The sequence below is a fragment of the Sinocyclocheilus grahami genome, unplaced genomic scaffold (genome assembly GCF_001515645.1).
Source record: "Sinocyclocheilus grahami isolate Dianchi unplaced genomic scaffold, SAMN03320097.WGS_v1.1 scaffold2283.1, whole genome shotgun sequence".
NCBI classification, from domain to species: domain Eukaryota; kingdom Metazoa; phylum Chordata; class Actinopteri; order Cypriniformes; family Cyprinidae; genus Sinocyclocheilus; species Sinocyclocheilus grahami.
In genome coordinates, this window is record NW_015507462.1 from 30055 (window position 1) to 54123 (window position 24069).

At 40.7% G+C, this 24069-nt stretch overlaps 1 protein-coding gene across 1 annotated transcript in view; it reads right to left on the bottom strand.

Annotated features, from left to right (window-relative positions):
- Positions 1 to 19916, bottom strand: part of LOC107574605 (solute carrier organic anion transporter family member 2B1-like) — a 36668-nt gene extending 16752 nt beyond the window's left edge. The window contains exons 1-2 of the mRNA XM_016261047.1: positions 19825 to 19916; positions 19019 to 19124 (exon numbers count right to left, since the gene is read on the bottom strand). Of these exons, the coding sequence (XP_016116533.1) occupies positions 19019 to 19096 (78 nt within the window). The 5' untranslated portion in view covers positions 19097 to 19124; positions 19825 to 19916. The remainder of the gene's footprint in view (positions 1 to 19018; positions 19125 to 19824) is intronic.
- Positions 19917 to 24069: the final 4153 nt, after the last annotated feature.

Consider the following 24069-nt stretch of genomic DNA (forward strand, 5'->3'; position numbering starts at 1 on the left):
CTCACTCTAGCCGCAGGCCTCCGCTCACTCTAGGCCGCTGTGTGTGACGCTGTGTTTCGTTGTGAAAGTGAAATTACTTTGTTTGACTTTCCAAAAATGGACACAACTAGAAATCAGTGGTTAAGTTGTATTTACAACACTGCTCCAGAACACTTGAACCCAAATATTCAGATGTGTGCAGCACATTTTATGGAGGACTGTTTACTGATCCTGGTAGAGTAGACTACAATGCCGGCTGTTCTGACTCACAGAGTGTAAGTACGTTTTTTATATTTAAAGAGTTTTTATATTTTATATTTTTTATATTTAAAGCGAGTTTTTTGGGCAGTGTAGAGTAGGGCTTGTTGTTTGTCATTTGGTTGACCATAGACATGGTTTTATGTTTACGCAACGCATAAAAAGACGGCATAAGTCATTATAATACATAATTATGTCCCCACTGGATGCAACGAATGCCTCGTTTATAATGGGTTTTCATGTTTTTGAATCATCGCTCCGGCCTGACAGGGCATCATCACAGTATGGTAGGGGTGTAACATTTCCGTCACACGCTTGAGGTATTCGGCCAATCATAACACACTGGATAGCTGGCCAATCACAGCACACCTTGCTTTTCAGACCGATGAGCATTGTAAAAATCGATGCGTTTCAGAAAGGCGGGGCATAGAGGAGAAACAATAATGTACAGTATGTGGAAAATAATGTGTTTTTTTAACCTTAAACCGCATAAACACATTTCATTACACCAAATACACAAAATAATGTTATTTTTAGCAACATCATATGACCCCTTTAACTGTTAAAAAAATTAATACTGTTAATGAAATCATTGTTAGAAAAACATTTGCAGTTACCCTACTGTACGAATAAAAAAAACAACATAATTACATAAACCGTGAACATAAGGCAAATTAACGCATAAATACAAAGCATAAATATTTATTCAGCATATGTTGTGGATTTGTCCGTCTGATAATCATCATGTTCATCTGATATATGCGGTAATGTATAGAGAATGGGAATGTGTCGTCACAGCGGCAATGCATTCTGGAAATTTAGATCACGGGAGCTACAGCGGAGACTGGATAATATAGTGAATGTAAGAGAGAATATAGGGCCCCATGTGTCATCAGATCTGATTGATGAGGGTCATAAAAATTCCACCCCACCCCCCATACTGTACACCTGTTGGACACCTGTTCCTGTACACCCCCATCCCCATCTAACTGTCCATCTGTTTATCCCAGCGATCCGAAGGAATTTATGATTGTTTGGGAATGTGTTTTTTGTGTGGGTCCGTTGAAACTGTTGAAAACTATGTGCTTTAAACTTTAAATTGTGAAACCTGGTATGATTATTAAACGGGATAAGGGAAGTTTTTATTAAAGTTTTCACACGTCATTTCAAGAAAAACATCAAACATACACAGAATAGAAACAATGTAATGACTGTTTTTCCAGAAAAGAGTAAAAACGGGCCGAGACAAGTATTTAAGTGTTGTTAAAACAATTTAAATCTAGAATTTGACAAAGTTAAATAAAAAGAAAAATGTTGACCATCTATCTAAAAAAAAATAATCAGATACGTTCGTTAAACAATACGACGGTTTTTCTATGTTACAATTTAAAAACTATTTAGAGTTTGTTACCATTTAGAAAAGAAAAGAAAAAATGTTGACTTATCTTACCGTGTTCTAAAACAAAAAAATATCAGACCGTTAAGCGCCAGTATTCAAAATCTATATTGTAGTCTATCATTACAATTTAAAACTAGTTAGAATTTGTCACAACGGTAGAAAAGTTAAACAAAAGAAAAGAACCGTGTATCTTACGGTGATCTAAAAGAAAATTCATCAGACAAGGTCATTAAAACACCAGCATAAGATACTTGTCAAAATCTATGTTGTACTCTACCATTTAGCTACAATTTTAAAAAGCTAGACCTTGTTACTGATAGAAAAGTTAAACAAAATAAAAAGACTTGACCATCTTACGCTGATACGTCCTCACACGCTGCTGTCAAAACTCAGAATGTTTATGTCCGGTCCCACTCAAACCACACCCACTAACCGCCCCTAACACATCCCTAACACCGGAGACCGCAAAGATAGCTTTAAATGTATGTTAAAAGAATTAAACAAAGTAATGTTTTTAATAAATTGCCATCATTTCTTAATTGATGAAAACATTCTACCTGTTTAAAAATTAGGATAGCCTATACAAGTTTTCCTTCTAAGCCACAGGAAAAATTTTGTTTGTTTGTTTTTTTATTTTATTTTATTTTAGTTATTCACACTTAATTTAGTAATTACTTTATTTACTCTTTGGTTTTTTGTCAAGCTTAAGACTTCTGGCTTGCTATATAACCCAGACTTTTATTTTTCTTTCTTTTTTTCACTTTTAAAATTACGTTACACAAGTTTTATTCTAAACAATCACCTCTAAGCCACAGGAAATTTTTTTGTTTGTTTTGTTTTGTTTTATTTTATTTAGTTATTCACACTTAATTTAGTAACCTAATTCCTTTAATCAGTCTTTTATTTTTGTCAATCTTAACTTCTAGCGTGCTATATCAGTTAAAACACAGACACGCGTATGCGTACGCAAATATCTAACTGGAATGAAAGCGAATGTTTTGGGGAGTCTCTTTGACTTCTTGCCGTAAGACTTTTGGCGTGTTAGCTATCAGCTGAAACAGATATACGTAATTAAACGTCTCAACTTTTACAACATTACACGAAATGCAAAATATCGCGGCTCACGCACCACAATGAAACGAGAGGTTTGAAGATGGTGCGCAGAATTTGTGATGCTGTGCTATAGGCTAACCTATCAGTTAAAACACATGACAACATCTAAGCCTGTTTCTACGGTCGCAACTCATTTGCAATCTAATGAGTTTTGAGGGATCTGGCATTGTAAACTTTGGTGTTGTGTCAGGTAAAAAGTTCACTGATCAAAACCGATCATGTTCAGCTATTAAAGGATCTCCATTGCATCTATTTTATGGCATGCACCTGCGAGTGTGAACTTTCTAAGGATGTTTTCAGGCTTGTTTTATAACTCTGGTCTGGCATTTTGAACTTTGTTAGAATGTTAGATAAAAAGTTTGGCGATCAAAGAATATCCATTGCATCTATTTTATGGCATGCACCTGCGAGTGTGAACTTTGATTTACATAGGGGCATCTGGTGGATTGATAGGTAAAGTTAGGTAAAGAAGAAAATATTTTTTTCTAAGAAAAACAGGAATGTTAAGTAATGTGGATCTGGTGAATGTGTCTTCAAACTGATGTTCAGGATGAGTTTAGATAGATAAAGAAGTCGTCGATAACAACAAACAATTAAATAGATTGGTGCAAAGGTGTTTGTTTTAACAAACGGTCTATGATGTAGGGACATTTGGTTCCATTTAACTTCATTTTAGTTACATTTGTTATCTTTATTCACTCAGATTTTTTAACACAAACACAAACTTATGCCCAAACACCCACTCATACACAAACATACATGCAAAACAACCAAGGGGCACAAACACAAACATACAGCAAAAGCACAAGCATACAAACAAACACAAACATACACGCAAAAACAAACATACAAAGAAGCACAGACATACATGCATACACGCAAACACTCACACAAACATACAGCAAAAACACAAACACAAACATATAGACAAATATACATTCAAACGCAAACATAATCACATACACGCAAATATGTGCACAAATACACATAAAAACAAACATACACGCAAACACGCACACTAAAACAACCCCTGCAGTTAAACATTTAGACTTTTATGATGTCTCATACAAACGTTTAACAAATAAAAACTTTTAAAATCAAACTGGGTATCTCTACAAGATGATGAAATGCTGTATGATTAAACAATGATATACATTTTGTTTAACAAATAAGTTAAGTTTTGTAGATTTTAGATCTTTCAAACCTAAAACCATGATGAGGATTAGAAGCAGTCAAATTATCCTCTGATGAATGCAAGGCAGAGATTTTTCTTTATGAATTAGACCTAAATTAGACTGAAAATTAGTTGTCATAAGGTTGTTTGCAACAAAAGTAATTCTTAAACAAGGTGCTACGAATGTCTCACAGAATCTTAACAACAGATTAGACTTCTTTCTTACTTTAAAAATGTATTATTAACCATGGTGTTTAAATGCAGTATATTTATTTTTCACAGTATAATGTTTTATTTTATTAAAATAAAAACACCTGTCTATATAGGTTGTTTTACTAAGATTTGATCAAATAGTTGATAGAAGAAATAATTCAAATAATCGATAAGTCCAACTTTTCAACCCCACCTGGTGTGTCTGATGGTTTGTGATGACATAAATATCTTACTGATACAGATGTGTAAAGTTCAATATTACTGTTAAAAATTGTTTGAAAAAATCTTTTTTAGCTTTCATTTAGGATTCACGGCCATACTCAGTTGGTTCTTGTGTAACAGAGTCCGGAGACAGGTGAAAATAGAATGCGTGAAAGACTTTTCTCTTTAAGATATTATAATGACAGACTAAACACTTTAGATTGGTTAAAACAACAGGTTATGCATTTCTCTTGAATATGTATACAATAACCAGTGAGTACATGAAACATTATTGTAAACACATAACCTTGTAAATTCAGTATGATTCTATCATATTAATCAATAAAAAAACAGACTTAATTTATATACCATATCTGGCTTTCTCATCAAAATGTGAATTTTTTTTTTTGACTTTTTACATGTCGAACAACCGTTTTGTTGGAAATAACAAAAAACATAGTGTTGTGTTTCTAAGTTAGAATGCTTATAGTTTGTAGTAAAATCACATCTTTAAGCGAAAACATTTTTCTTTCAAACTCTCTCACACACCCCATGTAGCTTTCACAGACCCCACCACAAACTGACAAAATCATCCTTAAGTTTGTTTTAACATTTAGCTGTGGCTGAGACCCTGATGGAATTATTTTACGCACAGTGTTGGGGAGGTTACTATGGAAATGTGATAGGTTATTACAAGTTACCCTATTTAAAATCGAATAAGTAGTGTAACTATTTCAATTACTTAAAAAAAGTAATGTGACTCATTACATTTGATTATATTTTTTATTAATTACTGTGTGAACGCGTATTGGTGATTATTGTATTTTGTTTATTAAGTCAATATTTCTGTGAATTTGGTTGATTTAATAAAATATTACTTTAAACCTCATCTTCATTCGAGACATTTACTTTACATTATTATATTATCCTAGTTTATATCAGATATAAGATACAAGATCGTTTCTTATTAATTATTATTTATTATTAAATTAATAACAACAAACAAATACGTTTATTAAGTCAGAGAACAGAATAACGAGTTAAGTGGGTCAACCTTTTATTTCAACAATATATTGTTGAATATATATTCATACATCAAAGTAGTGAAGAAAATTATCAAACTGCCATTACAAACAAACAGTACTAATGACATTACAGGTGATCTAGCCAGAAAAGAAAACAAAGAGAAAGAAAACAAAGGATTGGTGCATGAAACTGTGACCACAAACATCAACTTATATGAACAAAATACAATAATCACCAATACGCGTTCACACAGTTAACTTTATTTAAACGTTTCACTGATATAAAATGACCCTGAGTTGTTAGAAAATAAATGTATACTGACATAACTGCGAGATGACTTAAGGAGCCGTAAGGTTACTTAAGGTTCTTTGAACCGGTTCATTGAACTGAACTGTCCAAATTAATCGTTTTGCAGGAGTGCATCGAACTTTGCATCACTAACACGGATCAAAAAAAAAGGGTTTGTAACATCACAACATGGAAGGAGCGTATACTATAAAAAGTGTGGAAATGTGAGTCTTTTTATATAGGGTATCTGAGCATGCGTTTAATCGGAAGTCCGACGATTTGGAGCGCTGCCATGTATGAGTATTTTGGGATATGTATCCCGGCGGCCTTGTTTGAAGTCTGAGGTGTATGCTGGGTATTGTAGTTCCCTGGCCTGAAAGTCTACAGCGCTTGAATGAGGTATTAGTTAAACGTGTTCAATTGAACACCTTTGTAAAAACAAAAAGAATTGTTAAAACATATTTAGACTAAACTTATATTCAAGAATAAAAAAATACACGTATGCTAAAACAGGCTTGACGTGTAGGCTATGTTGTAATGGAGCAAACGTTGTTATGTTATCTTGTGAAGCACTAGGCGTTAGGATTTGTGTGTTCCTGAAAGCAAATAATTGACTTTATCTTTAGAAAAAGTCAATCAGGTCCTGCTGCTGGTGTCTGAATATCCAGTCGGTCTTCATCACGAAATTATGGACCCGTCATCACCGCATTCTGGAGAATGTGCGTTGTGTTAGACAGGGTGTTTCGTGACCCGTTTGTTGAGTTCTCTGTCTTTGCATGTTGAGCTTGACCGGTATTTTTACAGACTGTTAGCTCACGCCTATATTTCACCATAAACTATGTAAGCAGGGCCTTGTAATAATATGTTAAACGGTATTATTCGGTCGGTCGATCGTGCATGCAGAGTTTTATCTTACTGCGTCGTTATAATAATTTTTCTGCAATGGCTGTACTTGTTACAATGCTTCAAATTGGGGGTCTGGCTTGATTTATGAGCATACCCTTGTATGCCAAACTAGTGTTAAGTGATATTGTTCACATTTTTAACGTTAAAGAGGTTAATGAACTCTTTCACCATTTAGTAATGATGCATAAACAGTGTTAGGGAGCAACTAGTTCCCTTTCAGTCAGTCACGTTCTACGTTACGTCAGTCGTGACTGACAAATTGGGATCTCGCCTGAGAGCCCAATCACCTTCGAGTGTAAACTAAACAAGGCAATGACAGTTGGCGTGCGTGTGTCGCCACGCGCACCCCGCCCCGCAGTGCGGGTATAAAAGGAGAGTGCACATCAGCTTTTCGCTTCGGAGCCGAGCCTTCTACTAGGACAATTCTCCGCGAGTGTCTGCAAAGAAACAGCCTAGCGTTGGTGTTACGGCGCGTCAGCGGGGGTTGCCATTCAGTGCTGCTCATCTTCGGCGTGCTGCAGCTTCCATTCTGCGGTCTCGCCGCGACCTCCCCTGGGAGGCACTCAGACCCCACGCTGGGACGCACTGCCTCCCGGGTTGGGTCCCTGTGTTCCACTTCGCTGCCCCACTGCGGGTACGTCAGTGGTTCCCCTAGTCCCGCTTGTTCGGTCGCTGGGGGCCTGCCAAGTGCAGGGACATTCGGTTCACCTCTGTGCTGGACAGGGATGCTCCTGTCTTGCGTGCAGAGATCGCGGTCCTGCTGGCGAAGGACGTGATATAGCCGGTCCCTCCAGCCGAGATAATTTCAGGTTTTTGCAGCCCGTACTTCATCGTACCCAAGAAAGGCGGTGGGTTACGACCAACCCTGTACCTGCGCATGCTGAACCGGGCCCTTCTCAAGCTCCCGTTCAGGATGTTGAGGCAGAAACGCATCTTTCAATGCGTCCGTCCTTTCGATTGGTTCGCAGCGATCGACCCCAAGGATACTTGGATACTGGATACAAACATCAAAATGTCTCTAATCATGACCATGGCAGTCTGATGATCATTCCATGCTTGTTTTAACGTCTGCAGGAAATTGTTATTTAAAGAGTGAAGGATACTTTATATACTTGGATCGTACTTTCATGTCTCGATTCTCCCTCGACACAGACCGTTTCTCCGCCTTGTGTTCGAAAGGCGAGTGTATCAGTACAAGGTCCTCCCCTTCGGGCAGTCTCGAGCGCAGTTGTGCGAACACAGGGACACGGTGCTCAGTCACCTCAGCCGGTTGGGGCTTCGGGTCAACTGGGAAAAGAGCAAACTCTCCCCGAAGCAGAGGATCTCTTTTCTCGGCATGGAGCTGGACTCGGTCAACCTCTCAGCATGTCTCTCAGTAGAGCGTGCACATTCGATGCTGAACTGCCTGGGGTCCTTCCAGCGCAAGACGGCGGTTCCACTGAAACAGTTTCAGAGGCTCCTGGAGCATATGGCATCCGCAGCCGCTGTCACGCCGCTCGGGTTGCTTCATATGAGACCGCTTCAGCGTTGGCTTCACGACCGGGTCCCGAGATGGGATTGGTGACACGGCACATACCGGGTTTCTGTCACCCCGTTCTGCCGTCAGACCCTCAGCCCGTGGTCAGATCTTGCCTTTCTTCAGACGGGGGTCTCCCTAGGGCAAGTATCCAGGCATGTTGTTGTGTCAACAGATGCCTCCACCAGGGGCTGGGGTGCCATGTGCAATGGGAATGCAGCTGCGGGGCTCTGGTCAGGGCCCCGACTGCAGTGGCATATCAACTGCCTCGAGTTGCAACCAGTATGGCTTGCTCTGCGCCGTTCAGATCACTGCTGCACGACAAGCATGTACTGGTCCGTATGGAAAACATTGCGACCGTTGTGTACATCAACCACCAAGGCGGTCTAGGCTCCCGTCGCATGTCGCAACTCGCCCGCCATCTCCTCCTCTGGAGTCAGAAGCATCTGAGGTCGTTTCGCGCCATTCATGTCCCAGGCGAGCTCAATCGTGCAGCCGACGAGCTCTCATGTCAGCCCGCCCTTCAGGGAGAATGGCGATTCCACCCCGAGACAGTCCAGCTGATTTGGAGATGCTTTGGGGAAGCTCAGATAGACCTGTTTGCCTCCCCAGACACGTCCCATTGCCAGATGTTTTACTCCCTGGCCGAGGAGACCCTCGGCAAGGACACACTGGTGTGCAGCTGGCCTCGGGGCCTACGCAAATATGCGTTTCCCCCAGTGAGCCTTCTTGCACAGACACTGTGCAAAGTCAGGGAGGACGAGAAGCAGGTCCTCTAGGTAGCGCCATACTGGCCCGGTCGGACTTGGTTCCCCGAACTAATGCTCCTCGCGACCCTCGGAGTGAGAGCTCACTCTACGAGAGGAGTGGCATCTTCTTGGGCATTGGCGCGGGGTGCCTCGATAGCAGACATCTGTAAAGCTGCCGGCTGGGCGACGCCTAACACATTTGCGAGATTCTATATTCTCTGTGTAGAGCCCGTGTCCTCTCGTGTACTCGCCTCAGGTAGGCAGTAATACCGGACCCGCTCGGTGTCGATCACGCTTGCTGCGCCAGTCCCCTCTAATTACCGGATACGTGCGCTTTTTTGCTTCTCAGTTCAGTTCCCCATGGCGAACCCTGTTGGAGTTCCTCCTGCACCCTCGGCAGAGACGGAGCGTGGCGGAGCGCCAGACGCCAGGCTCAGCACTCGTGTGCATGCCCAAGGTCAGCCCTTGTGTTGGGCTAGGTGCCCGTGTGTAGTGATTCCCCCTTCGGGCGATCCCACATGTATACTCTTCCACGGTACGGCTACGTAGAACGTGACTGACTGGAAGGGAACGTCTCGGTTACTTGTCTAACGTTCTGTCGCCACAGTTGCTGTACCACCACTGTGCGGCCGGGGCGCATAGTCTCGGCTCCTCAGCGAAAAACTGATGTGCATTTGCACGCGCTCTCCTTTTATACCCGCGCTGCGGGGCGGGTGCGCGTGGCGAAACACGCACGCCAACTGTCATTGCCTTGTTTAGTTTACACTCGAAGGTGAGTGGGCTCTCGGGCGAGATCCTAATTCGTCAGTCACGACTGACGTAACGTCTCCGTTCCGTCTTTCAGGGAACGAGGGTTACACAAGTAACCGAGACGTTACATATAGCTAAATTACGTAATTTAATTACAAAATACATTTAATTGTAATCAGTTACAGTTACTGAGAAAAAAATGTGTAATCAAATTACAGTTACTTATAAAAATGTTAACGATTACAGAGGGGGTTACATCTGAATTTTTTTCCCACACACACATACAGATTTAATTGATATCTTTCATAAATTGCATAGTCTGCTCTAAAATATGAGACACCGATGTTTCAGGAGTTTAGGACACATGCTTATTCGATAACTGTTTTATTTCCTATTTGGGTGATGTAATTTATTTTTAAGTTTAACTGTTTTTCCAAGCCGTTGTTTGATGTCAGTGTTTCCTGTCATAGCTATGCAAAGACTTGATTTCAAAAGCAGTATCATAGCTATTAAACTATCTTGTTATGGTTTTAAATGTGTATTTAATCTCAGAACAATCTCAAAGCAAGTCTGATTTTGCGGTGGTTGTGCTTTAAAATTAAATTATTATTTAATTAAGGTTTTTGAAAATCTGACTGTAATTAGTTGTTGAGTCCTACTGTGATGTTAACCCTGGCTGGTTTACATGTTTCAAAAGATTAACAGTTGAAAACATTACAAACTTAGAAACAAAGTTTTTTTTATTTCCAACAAAACGGTTGTTCGACATTTAAAAAGTAAAAAAAAAATGTTGTCACATTTTGATAAGAAAGCCAGATATGGTATATAAATTAAGTCTTTTTTATTGATTAATATGATAGAATCATTCTGAATTTACAAGGTTATGTGTTTACAATAATGTTTCATGTACTCATGTAATGTTTCATGTACGAGCTGCGTTGGAAAACACTTCAGCGATACCAAGCTCTGAATCATATGTGTAATCAGTCCAATCGATGGGCGAGACATCAGAGGCGGGTGACGTCATGACCAGGAAGCTTTAAAAGCACATGAGGTGCAGCCGGCGTTAGCTTTCTGTCATTCAGCAAAGCTCTCTGTGTGTCGTCACGATCTATGTTCTGTGAGTCTTATTTATTGTTGTCTGTCCAAAAGTTACACAAGCATTCAGCAAAAAAAGTATAAAGCTCCAGCAGAAAAAAAGATGTCTAAAGCAAAGACAAACAGTCCTTGAAAGCTGAAGGCGGAGCGGCAGCTGCACTCGTGGGGTTCGCAGCTGGATCTGGTGGAGGGAATGGAGACGGGCAAGTCCCTATCTTCTTCCTCACCTGCCAGATCCACTGCCCACTCGCTGGGATCGGAAGCCCGTTCTGCGGTTTCTTCCCTCCGGAGAGCGGGCTCGGTGTTTCTCCTATCTTCCTCCGAGGAGGTTGATGTGGAAAGCATCGAGGATTCGCCCCCTCAATCCCCACAATATGAGGAGCTATTGGAGGTAGTTACTTGTGCGGTTGCCAAGCTGAACATCGAGTGGCCCGCAGAGAAACAGGCTGAACCGCAGAAGAGTAAACTCGATGAATGCTTTCTGCGTGCAAAGCCGCTACCTCCACGCCGGAGCCTGCCGTTTTTCCCAATCTCGACACCTCGGTCCGCTTATTCGTCCCCGTCACTGATTATTATGTAAATGTGGCAGGGCTGGGTGAATGCGGTTACAGAGCGATGCCCTGCCAAGTAAAGCAGACGCTTGCGAGCTATCTGTCGCCCGGCGCAGCATCGTCTCTGAAGTCTTGTCCTCCAAGCTGCTGCAAACCACTTCAGCGCTGGTGGGCAAGGGGTACTCGGCAGCGGGTCAGGCTGGTGCTTGTCTGCACACTATGTCAGTGTTACAGGCTTACCAAGCCGACCTGCTAAAAGAGCTTGATGAAGGCGAGCAAGTCAAGGCAGATGACAATTTAGAATAATGGTGTATGTGTGTTCCCTGGGAATCGAACCCACAACCTTTTGCACTGCTAATGCAATGCTCTACCACTGAGCCACAGGAACATGACTCAAAAATACAAAACTCCCAACACTTTTCTCCTCCAACTTCAAAATTTTTTATTTATATTTTATTTATTTGTTTATTATTATTATTATTATTATTATTATTATTATTATTATTATTATTATTATTTGTATTATTATTATTATTATTATTATTATTATTATTATTATTATTATTATTATTATTATTATTATTATTATTATTATTATTATTATTATTATTATTATTATTCTGGTGCTTGTCTGCACACTATGTCAGTGTTACAGGCTTACCAAGCCGACCTGTTAAAAGAGCTTGATGAAGGCGAGCAAGTCAAGGCAGATGACAATTTAGAATAATGGTGTATGTGTGTTCCCTGGGAATGGAACCCACAACCACTGAGCCACAGGAACATGATTTTTTATTTATATTTTATTTATTTGTTTATTATTATTATTATTATTATTATTATTATTATTATTATTATTTGTAAAGGGTGTTTCACCCTCCTTGCACATTCACTTGGTAAACACTGCAGCGATGTAGGATGATTTTGAATTTGGAGGAGAAAAGTGTTAGGAGTTTTTTGACATACCCTAACTGTACCCGATTTACCCTCACTGTGCAGAGCACAGCGTCTTCTCCACAGGAATCCGCTAGGGATGGGCGGATCGATCCTAAAGTATCGATACTTTCAATAATGATCTTGTATCGAATGGATCGATCCTCACATAAAAATATAGATTCTAAAGTGCATTTTTTAACCACTAATTTTATTTATCAAGAAATTTGTATAACATATGCTTCTAAGTGGAAAAATAGACTTTTACAAAAATTAACCCTGGTTTTATTACAGTAACCACAGTTTACCACAGTATTTGTAGTAAAACTGCAGTAACCACACATTTACCATGGTAATAATAATAATACATTTTAGTACTTATGTAACACCATGTTCATTTTTCATGAGGTACTCTCAAAGGTGCACCTTTGTAACGTATCTACCCTTAAAGCATCCATACTTGTATGGTATTAATATGCTCCCTTTTAGGGGTGTAGGTGTACCTTTGAGGTTACTGCTCCAGTAAAGGGCTAAAATACAATTTTAGTATATTTTATTTCTGACAGTGTAAACAAAAAAAGACCTATGAAATGTTAAAAAACATGGCTTTAAAAATCTAATATTAAGTGAGTATAATTGCTGATTATATTCTTTTAATAATTTAAAAGATCAGTTTAGTTTAGAGGTATCGGTATCAGTATCGATACTGGGCTTGAAAATATCGGTATCGGATCGAAAATAAAATAAGAGGCATGGCCCATCCCTAGAATCTGCTACGGTGTTTGAGGGAGGGGAGGGGAGGTTCAAGTTTTCCCGGGTCTGCGCGTGCAACAAGTGGGCGGGCATAAATATGCTAATGTTTTATGTTGACTTTAACTTGAAACAGCTTAAGATTAGTTTTAAAAACGACTTGTTTTCATGACTCGGAGTCAACTCTTTCTTTTGAAAGACAATAACTTTATACACGGTGCACTTTTAGATTTAAAACTTTGCAGGATGTTTTCATTCACTTAGAGGTGTGTTACACACTGCATGAAAGGGATCGAAAATAAAATAAGAGGCATGGCCCATCCCTAGAATCCGCTACGGTGTTTGAGGGAGGGGAGGGGAGGTTCAAGTTTTCCCGGGTCTACGCGTGCAACAAGTGGGCGGGCATAAATATGCTAATGTTTTATGTTGACATTAACTTGAAACAGCTTAAGATTAGTTTTAAAAACGACTTGTTTTCATGACTCGGAGTCAACTCTTTCTTTTGAAAGACAATAACTTTATACACGGTGCACTTTTAGATTTAAAACTTTGCAGGATGTTTTCATTCACTTAGAGGTGTGTTACACACTGCATGAAAGGTAATTTTCAAATATCCATAATAGGGGCACTTTAAAGCTAATATATTTAAAATGTACTAAATTGCAGCTTCATCATTACAAATGTTTAATTACAAAACATTACATGCAGTTATCACCTCTCTCTCTGTTGCATATTAAATCATGTATTGCATATTAAATTGTTTATCATATATTTTGGCATGATTTAGCTTTTTCCTAATGTGGAGAAAGTTGTTTCACTGGACACTTTAATTAGAGTCACTTTTAAGTCATATTTCTATGAATATAATTAGGGGGTTCCCTTCCGAGGGAACTTCGAACTGCGTCCTCTAGAGGTCGCTATGGGGGAATGCTTTCAGCGTGACCAGTGTCTGAAGCATACATCTAAACACGACAATAACACTGGCCGGCAACAGCCTGTGACATCACCACCCGGCGCAATTACAGTATAAAAGGGCGCCGGGAGGACACGTCATCCTCTTCTTCGTCTTCAAGGACTGTTTTGTTTGAAGTGTGCATTTCCGGTAAGAACGATTCTTCTTCTTTACCATGTTGAGCACTAATAAGGCGATTAAGAAGTGTGTGGATCTGTGTCCTTGTTACTTGACACCTGATGACACACATGATCTTTGCATCTTTTGTTTGGGCGAAGAGCACGAGAGCTGCTGGACGATGATGATATCTCTCTTATATTGTCTGATCCAGCGGCTGGTGCTCTGCTGGCTCAAAGCCAGGATGAGCAATAGATGTCAGATGAGCCTCCTATTATGATGAGCTGCTCATAAGCGAAGAGAAGAGAAGTCTTGGAAAAAGTCCATTCTCGTCTCACATCCATAGATTCCAGCATACTAGTTATGCCAACATTGAGGGGATGCGTGAGAATGATTATGAGAAGATGTCCCTTGTTGAAGAGACACTGGCCTGGTATCTCTCTATGGGGGAGACATCTTCTCTTAAGGCTCCCTCCCTGCCGTCCAAACCCCTTTAGAATACATCTCGTTTGAATGGCAGGGCATGCGGGTCAGGCTGCTGCCTCATTGCATACCATGGCGGTGCTTCAGGCTTATCAGGCTGATCTGCTGAAAGACCTAGATAAAGGTCAGTTGTGTCGCACCACAGTTCTTTCTCTCCATGCCACTAAGCAGGCTGTCACTGCCATTGGCAGATCCATGGCATCCATGGTGGTTATGGAGAGACATCTGTGGGGGAATCTGGCAGATATCGGGTCGAAAGAGAAGGGCTTTCTTCTTGATGTGCCAGTTTCCCCTTCTGAGCTTTTCTGCACTTCCGTTGAGATAGTGGTTGAGAAATTTAAGGAGGCCAAGACGCGCTTCACTGCCTTCAAATTCTTCATTCCACGAAGGTCCAGGTCTCAGCCCGAACAACAAAGGAGTCCCGGCCCGTCTCAATCTAAGGATCAAAGGCAGGCTCAGAAGACTAGTGTCGCGACTCGCGCCCCGCCCTGCCTGCCTGTAGGGCTCAAAAGGGGTGTGGGTCTAAGGGTGACAGGCAAGATTTGAGGGAAGTGATCCAGACTAGGTGTTCTCAACGCTCTCGTCTGGACCAAAGTAAAACCTGAGCCATCTACTCACCTCCCCCTGAGAGTATTAAATCTGCTCTCATCTTCCTCCCCTTAATTCCCCTAAAAAGCTTCTCTCCTGGCTGAGATGAAGTAGGAGCTTCCTGCGCTTGCATTGCAGTCTCTTATGCTGGACCTATGATGTTTTGGCTAGTTTCTATGTCTCATAGAAATACCTACTGATGGTCCGGACTCCAGTGCTCTTCGAACTTCACCTCCAGCCTATATCCATGAGCCTGAGTCATGCACAGGAGCCGTGGTTGGTGAGTATGATCCATTTCATCTACTCTACTGCTAGTTTTTGTGTATTCGATACTAGTCCTTTCTTCAGCGCTACTCAGACCTGTTCTGTTTTCTGACTTTTTAGGTTTGACCCCCATGATAAGTCAGGACCTCCTGCTGTTGACCGATTATAATGACGATTATAATGACGGTTTCACTCATCGGTACTGGATCAAGGCTGGTGATAGCCCTCATCTTCGGTTTGGACACACAACCTGGGCTTCTGCGGAAGCCTCCCAGCATCAGGTCCCCAGTATAACGCTGCAACCTCAGGACCTGCGGGTCCTTCTCGCGGGCTAGTACTCTTCTGAGTACATGCTTCGTGACATGCTCCCTATCCTCTGGCCAGGGTGCGCTACTCATTTCTCACCCTGTGGAGTCTCCTGAGATTTGAGTCTATCCTAAACCATCATGCACATTCCCTGAGCTAGAGCTCCTCTTGCTGAGGTGTTGAGGGGCTCAACACTCCATAGACGATCAGGCCCGCGGGTCCTCCCTATCACACTGCCCTTATGGTTGAACCAGTAATCGCCCCTCTGTGGAGTGGGCTTGAGCACACTGCATTCCCTGAGATACGAGGGATTTGTGTTTCTGCGGAAACCCCCTCTTGTATGCTTCTGCTCTGAGGAACAGTAAGCTCTGTATGCATGAATGGTTATTGGATCCCGCTATTTCTTCAGATTCTATCGGGTCTGGTTATACGGGACCCACGCTCTCTATCAAAATAGCTTCGCTGAGGTGTTGAGGGGCTCAACACTCCATAGACGATCAGGCCCGCGGGTCCTCCCTATCACACTGCCCTTATGGTTGAACCAGTAATCGCCCCTCTGTGGAGTGGGCTTGAGCACACTGCATTCCCTGAGGTACGAGGGATTTGTGTTTCTGCGGAAACCCCCTCTTGTATGCTTCTGCTCTGAGGAACAGTAAGCTCTGTATGCATGAATGGTTATTGGATCCCGCTATTTCTTCAGATTCTAGCGGGTCTGGTTATACGGGACCCACGCTCTCTATCAAAATAGCTTGAGACCATGTCCAGCTGCACCAGTGGATTGTCTCTTATTCGGCCCTGCTGGGTTACCCCTTCTAATCTAGCGCCTCCTTCTGGTCGAGATGAGCTGAGCTGGTGCTCCTCTAACTGTGAGGGTTAGCAATGAGTCGCTCCCAGTATGTGCTGTAAGGGCCCGCCTCAGATTGTGAGCTGAGAGCGCTGCTCCCGAAAAACCCCAAATGCAACGAACTGAGTGTTAGGCCCGTCTCTGTCGCCTCCTTGGTCAGTTGCCTTTATTTTGGGAACCTGTTGTTACCTGTAGAAATGTGTGATCCCCTTCTAGCAGGATCCCATTTCTGATGTCCCATTTGTGATCTATCTGTTCCCCGGACATGGCTGTGCTCCCCTCACTGTGGGAGGGTCCCTTTGAGCTCGCCGGGCAGACTGGGTGAGTCCTCCTCTCGACTTGAGAGTTAGGTCCCCTGACCCTGGGCTATTGATCACTTCGGTCGAGCTGGGTTCCTCTCTCTCCTACCTAGGGGTTGAACCCTCCGCTCTTGAGCTCCATGGCTATGACATCAGGTAGTTGCGCCGCTTGCTGCTTCCGTGATAATCTGCCTCTATTTGGGTCAAGCCAGGCAGTGTTCCCCTCACCTCGGAGGGTTGTCAAGTTGTTAGGCCTCTCTCCGCCTCCTTGTTGAGCCTTGTTCCCTTTCTCTGAGTTGGTTTAGTCCCCGGTTCTCGCCTTGGGCTCCACTCAACCTATGTATCTTGTTGGTACATTTCTGAGCAGGGTGTTGCTACCAAAGATCTGTCGAGTCAGTTCTTTGAGTAGGTATATTCAGAACCGGCGGTAGCCCCCCTGGGTGGCAGGCCAGGGTCTGGTTTGGTTTTTAGCCACCTGGCCGTATCCCCTTAAATAAATCTTTTTTTTCTGATTCCAAGCCTTGAGCTCTGCCCTAGGCTTAGGCTTCTTAGCCCAGCCCTTAAAGGTGCCATAGAATGCATTGATATAATATTTTAAATTGTTCTCTGATATCTACATAGAAGGTATGTGACTTAGTTAAGGGCAAAAAATATCCAGAAATGGTTTTACATGTCCATTTACAACCCTAGGATTTGTCCCTAGAATGAAATGGTCTGTTTTTACCTTATATAAAAGCGTCTGCTAAATGACTAAATGTTATTTGGAAGGGTCATGAATAATAATGTTGAGCTCTGCTCTGATTGGCTGTTTCACAGTGCGGCTCAATGTTGAGCTCTGCTCTGATTGGCTCTTTCACAGTGCAGCTCATTTCAGTAGCTCACACAGCAGGAAAGAATCACAGGGAAAATATATAATTTCAACTGTCTCTCGCCGTTATATCTTTGGGTAATTATACTGTATATAAAATGCGGGCATCAGGGAGCCGCTATTAATATGCATGGCATTGAAACTGCTTTCGAATGCACAATGTACTTTCACTTTCAAGATTTGAGATCGCACATGTTCTGTGTAAACTACAGCGGCAGTACTTACCACACATTTTACAAAATCAGATGCTTGTCAGTGGTGCTCAGGATCTGTAAATCATTCGCCATCATCCTCAGTCATCTCTCCTTACTCTGTTTATGTCTTGTAAAGGAATGTAAATCTTATGTACTGTAATGTAACAGGCTACCGCTCGCAAACAGCTAACCATGTCCCTTTAGTGGCTCACGTTATTTTATTAGAACGTGCGTTATTTGTTTTCCGTGCCTTTCTGAATACAGACACCAACCCATCCCTGCACATCACATCCCCTGCACAGCCTGGAACATAACATTTATTTCCATGATCTGCCGTTGTTGCTATTATCCTCGCTTGTTTCTTCACAATACCTGCAGAACTTCTGATGATATGGCTGTGCAGGTTCGGCGGGCGGCTGGCATAGAACATGGGTGGGTATATGCAAATGTTGGGGGCGTAAGTGTTAGAGATCCCGACTGTAACGTCACAGTGAGTGATATGTTCTGATTCGCCTATTTTTCAGTGGTCTTTTGCATGCACAAGATTTACATAAGAAGGAGGAAACAATGGTGTTTGAGGCTCATGGTATGTAATTTCCATGTACAGAACTGTTATTATTCAACTATACCAAGGTAAATACAGTTTTCCATTCTATGGCACCTTTAACAGGTAAGTTATTTTAGGTTATGCAGCTCAGGCCCTTGGCCGAAGGGGATAATGCCACTGACAGTTGCCTTGGGGCAACTCCCATGGCTATGGTAGAGTTGGTACTTAGTGCTCGCCGTGGTTTCTGGCATGCACCCCCCTCAGCATGACGGCATGGGTATACCGTTCCTCATAGCGACCTCTAGAGGACGCAGTGTCTCGTTCCCTCAGAAGGGAACGTCTCAGGTTATGTATGTAACCATGGCTCCCTGAGAAGGGAACGAGACACTGCGTCCTCTAGTTCCCCTGCCATGCTTCAGACATAAGCTTCAGACAAAGAAGCGGATGACATGTTCTCCCTGCGCCCTTATATACTGTGATGACGTCACAGGCTGTCGCCGGCCAATGTTATTGTCATGTTTAGATGTATGCTTCAGACACCAGTCATGCTGAAGGCGTTCCCCCATAGCAACCTCTAGAGGACGCAGTGTCTCATTCCCTTCTCAGGGAACCATGGTTACATACGTAACCTGAGACATTATATTTGGAATCTTACCTTGATATTGTTAAAGAGACTCATTGATCTGCAAGGTCTCGATGTCTGTGGGTTTCCCTGGACTTCAATAGCTGTCATTTTGTGTTATCACAAGATGCAACACATTCTGGGAAAAAAATTAAATCATAGCTGTTAATAGTATCTTGCCTTTTCTCAGCAAAACAAATAAGAACTTCCCTATTTTATCTCTCTTTTTAATTTTAATCTTGCAATCTGCAATCAGTTACATGCTGTTTACTGCATGCTTTTAAAAATGTACAGGAAATATGTGTGTTCTTCAGCTAAAATAGCATTATATTTTATCAATTAATATGCAGTTTTTAAGGATGTTTTTATGACAACTTTTTTTTTCAGGTGGTTGGCTGCTCACACAAAAGCAGCATGGTTTAGTTCCCAACTGTTTCTAAGGAACAGGGACAAGTTAAACTCGTATCACTATTGAGCAAGACTTTTTTTCAAAGGGACCTTTGTCTTTGCAGTTAGTGTTGTGTTGATTTTGATTCAGTACTTTCAAATGTTTGAATTCAACACCAAAATAGAGGTATTGAGAAGCTAGTCAGGATAATATTTGAACTGAGATAAATTTTTACTTTTTAAAGAATGCATTAATTTCTACTTTTTTAAGTATAATAAAACACATATTTATATTTCTTATACATCGACAACATTTCTATGTCCACATTTTGATTAGCCTATAGCAATGAATTCATACAACTAAATTTAATTCACAATTATGCCACATTCCAATTAGCATGACCAAGCTGTTCGAGCAAGTTGAGTTCATGAATTAACAGAAGTGTACTTACAGCTTGCTGAGACTGAAGATTTGGAGAAAGTCTACTTTCACTTTTAGGAAGTTAGGTACAATTTAAGAAGCTGCTTGAGCTGGGCGGGCTTTCAGGATTGTGCAATCTCAGCTAGTACTTGGATGTGATTTTATGGGGAGATGTAAAAAGAAAAAGAAAGAAAGAAACATATTTAACATAGTTTGCAAATCTATGCATTTCTCATTACCGACGATGGATACAAACAATAGACGGCACATAACGACCTATTAGGAAAACGTTTGAAATAAACAGTTAGAAATTTCAAAACTGACCAGCAGATGGAGACAAAGTACAGTTTTAAAACTACACTCTCTTTATATGACAACATCTCATTCACCAAAAAAGACACTGGAAAAGATTGTTGTTAGATTTAAGGTGGTATTTAGACTCTATTCTGATATTGGTGGAAAGCCTGTAAACAAATTAGAAATTTGGTTGTAGATAAGATCACATCTGATGGCTCACTCATTTGTCCCTAAAATATATGAAGCATGATAGCCTATTTGTTAGTACCCAAACTTTAGTACAGAATATTTCCTCTTGTATTAGTCAATTTTTTCAATGAAAATTACAGCAAAGTATTTCAAGAGCTATGCACTGTAAATTAATTCATTTTAAGTTATTTACATGCATTTTTCTAGCTATCTGTGGTTGAAACATAAAATAACAAGGTACTTGCAGAGTTATTAAAAAAAAAAAAAAAAAAAAAAAAAGTGAAGTGATGTGATGTGGAGGCCATCTGGAACAGTGGGCAGTCGTTTTTGCTGTGGCGCCCAGGGTGCAAATGGTGATTAAAGGGATAGTTCACCCAAATCTGAGAATTTTGTCATTACTCAAAACTCACCCTTATGTCGTTCCAAATCAGTAAGACCTTTGTTCATCATTGGAACACAAATTAGGATATTTTTTATTAAATCTGAGTGCTCTCTGAACCTCCATAGACAGCAAGGGTACTATCAAGATACAGAAACATCAGGGCCGTGCACAGGGGGGTGGCCCGGTGGCTAGAGCCACTGCCCCTTTGCCCTCATCAGCTGAGTTGCCCCTCTCACCAATCCCCCCTCCCCATCACCCAGGCTCAAAGCGGTCTGTTCCCGCTCCGCTAAAGATCCACTGATTCCGGTAATCTGCTCTGTGTTTTCCCATCCGCTCCTCAGCATTTCTCATGATCTGTGTGCTGTTCTCTGGAGTGGAGACCACAGTTCCCAATGTCGTTGCATTAACAGGTAGATGCTTTACAATCCACATTACAGTCAGTGGATGATTCGCTGAATTGGTAATTTGGTAGTTTGTTTTTGTATTTCTGTCGGTAATGATTTGCTCTCGGTCTTTAAAAAGTGATAACAACAAAATATCCACGTTCTTAGAATTAGAATGTCTAATCAAATTATTGTACCCGATCATATCTAATATAAATAACACAAAATTCGCTGTTGTTGACACACTTTGTAGACAAAAAAAAAATGCCTTCGCAAAAACGAAGACAGCCACAGAGAGAAAGAGCGAAGGGAGCTAAAGGCAGTTCAACATTGCAAACATGAATACAAAGCTCCAGCAGGTAAATCATCATATAGAATATTTAGCAGTTTGTCACACTTTAATTCTTGTAATTAAGTATATTTCCCATTATAATCACTTGATACTAGTAATCTATAACACATCATATTTTATTAAAACCATATTAACAGTAGGCCTATAAAATAGTTAAAAAATAATAGAAATGTTCTAAATTTGTTGTTTATTAGTATATAATATAGATTTATGCTGTAAAATATTAAATTACATTTCTAATACTTATAGGGGAGAGTGGGGTAAGATTTGCCATTTTTTACTTATGTGGTCCTCAAGATAAGTTAAAATGATGCAGAAGTACAATGAAAGTATCTATCCTATATCCTATCCTAATGAAAGTATTCCTATCATTTTAAATAATCAGTATGCATCTATGACAAAAGGTTCTAAAAATATGGCTTCTTATATAAAAAAAAGTGTTCCCATGGCTCAGTTTGCCCCGGGTTAGGGGTAATATTTAACGGTTTGCATTTCTGAAACAATATGTTGAACAGTAAAGTTGTAGCCTTCCTAAAAACAAACTAAACAGAGAGTTTGTTGGCCATTAGGGACTACAGGTGGAAAGATTCAGTATATCTGATTATAATGCGATGAAAAGCATTTTCTGGTTCTTATCAGAGAAGGATTTGGTGCACTTGTACACTGTTCCTATCAAATAAACTACAAAATATGTATATATGATAAACTAAACCAGTAATATCACTGGCACAGTTCTTTGTAGAACGAACTCACACAAAGATGAAGATGAAAGTAAAAGTCTTTAATATTATCCACACAAGGTACTCAACAACACGAAGGCTTAAGAAACACGTACACGTTGACGAGACCGGACAAAAAAACACTGAACTGAATTCAACTTATATGGGGAGGATAATTGACAAGACACACCTGAACATAATGACACAATCAAGGGGAGACAGAAACTAGGTCAATGGAACACGAGGGCTCAAATGAAAAAAAAAAACACAATAGTTCATAACTTTGACAATCACATTAAAATTCCAATTTATAATTCAGATATTTAACTTAACTACAGTGCCTTATAATGGGGTAAGTTACAATGCTGACTCAATTTACCCCACAGCATTTGGCTTACTTTTCCCCATAGCTGCCATATGGAACAAAATAGCTACTGTTGCTTACCAGTTCAGGCTAATATTTAGCTAAATTATTTGCATGGTTTTATATGTTGCTAAATCCCCTATATGTATCATAAATATTTTTAGACCTGGATCAATTTGCTTTGATATAACAACCATATGTTATGCTAAAATTTTACTTTGACAAGCCAAAAATAGTTTTTAAAGTAAATGGGTGCCTTCCATTCCCGCCATATGTTTCTCATTTTCACAGTCTGGCAGAAATGATGGGTGGTTCCAAAATACATGGTCACATGACAGTAAAAGTGTACAGTTGCCAAGAAACAGGGGGTGGGTCAACTTACCCACTGGCTCAACTTACCCCACTCTCCCCTACTTCCATTGAAGATGAGGCAGAAGCAGGCTCAGAGAGTGAGGGAGAGCCCATTCTTATCAAAACATCTACAATAAAGTCTGAAATTATTACAGAGTGTGCTGTCTTCTCTTTTAATTGTATATTTGTAACAACTGGATCATTTGTATTAACAAGCACCCACCGCCCTAGTGCCCCTTTTTTGGTTTGGGCCACTGCCCCTCAAAATGTCTGTGCATGGCCCTGAGAAACATAGTAAGGAAATCGTTAAAATTGACCATGTGACATCAGTGGTTCAACCATAATTCTACAAAGCAACGAGAATACTTTTTGTGCGCAATGAAAACAAAAATAATGACTTTATTCAACAATTTTTCTCCTCCACCTCACCATGGCACCATTTTGAAAAGTATCACGATGCATGCATGTGGTGCTGCAGTACATGAACATGAGTAAGTGCCCTGCGAAGTGGACATCACAGGATATTTTGCCATGATCCCAGTTCGAAAGAGTTGTACAGGTGCATCTCAATAAATTAGAATGTCGACACTTCTGGAGTAAGTTTTGTCTGTGTGTGGAGACGCTGCAGACAGTGGTGTCATGCAAATCTTTGTTTTTAAGTGTCTGTCATAGGAACGCAACATTCAATTAAATTCAAGTTTATTTGTATAGCGCTTTTCACGATACAAATCATTGCAAAGCATCTTTACAGAAAATTAAGTTTAGTTGTCAATCCCGTGGCAGAAACAGAATAGAGACATATTTAGCGTAGCTGCTGTTCCGACCAAGCAAAATTTATTTGTTTAACCCAAGCTAAAGAATAATAATGTACAATTGATCAGATATAACTGCAGTACAAGATTATGAGATGCATTATTTGAATGCTTGGCCAAAGAGATGTGTCTTTAATCTAGATTTAAACAGAGAGAGTGTGTCTGAACCCCGAACGTTATCAGGAAGGCTATTCCAGAGTTTGGGAGCCAAATGTGAAAAAGCTCTACCTCCTTTAGTGGACTTTGCTATCCTAGGTACTACAAAAATGCCAGTGTTTTGCGACCTTAGGGAGAGTGATGGATTGTAGCCTGGTAGAAGACTAGTTAGGTACACAGGAGCTAAACCATTAAGGGCCTTGTAGGCAAGTAATAATATTTTGTAACTGATACGGAAGATGATAGATAGCCAGTGCAGAGATTGTAAAAT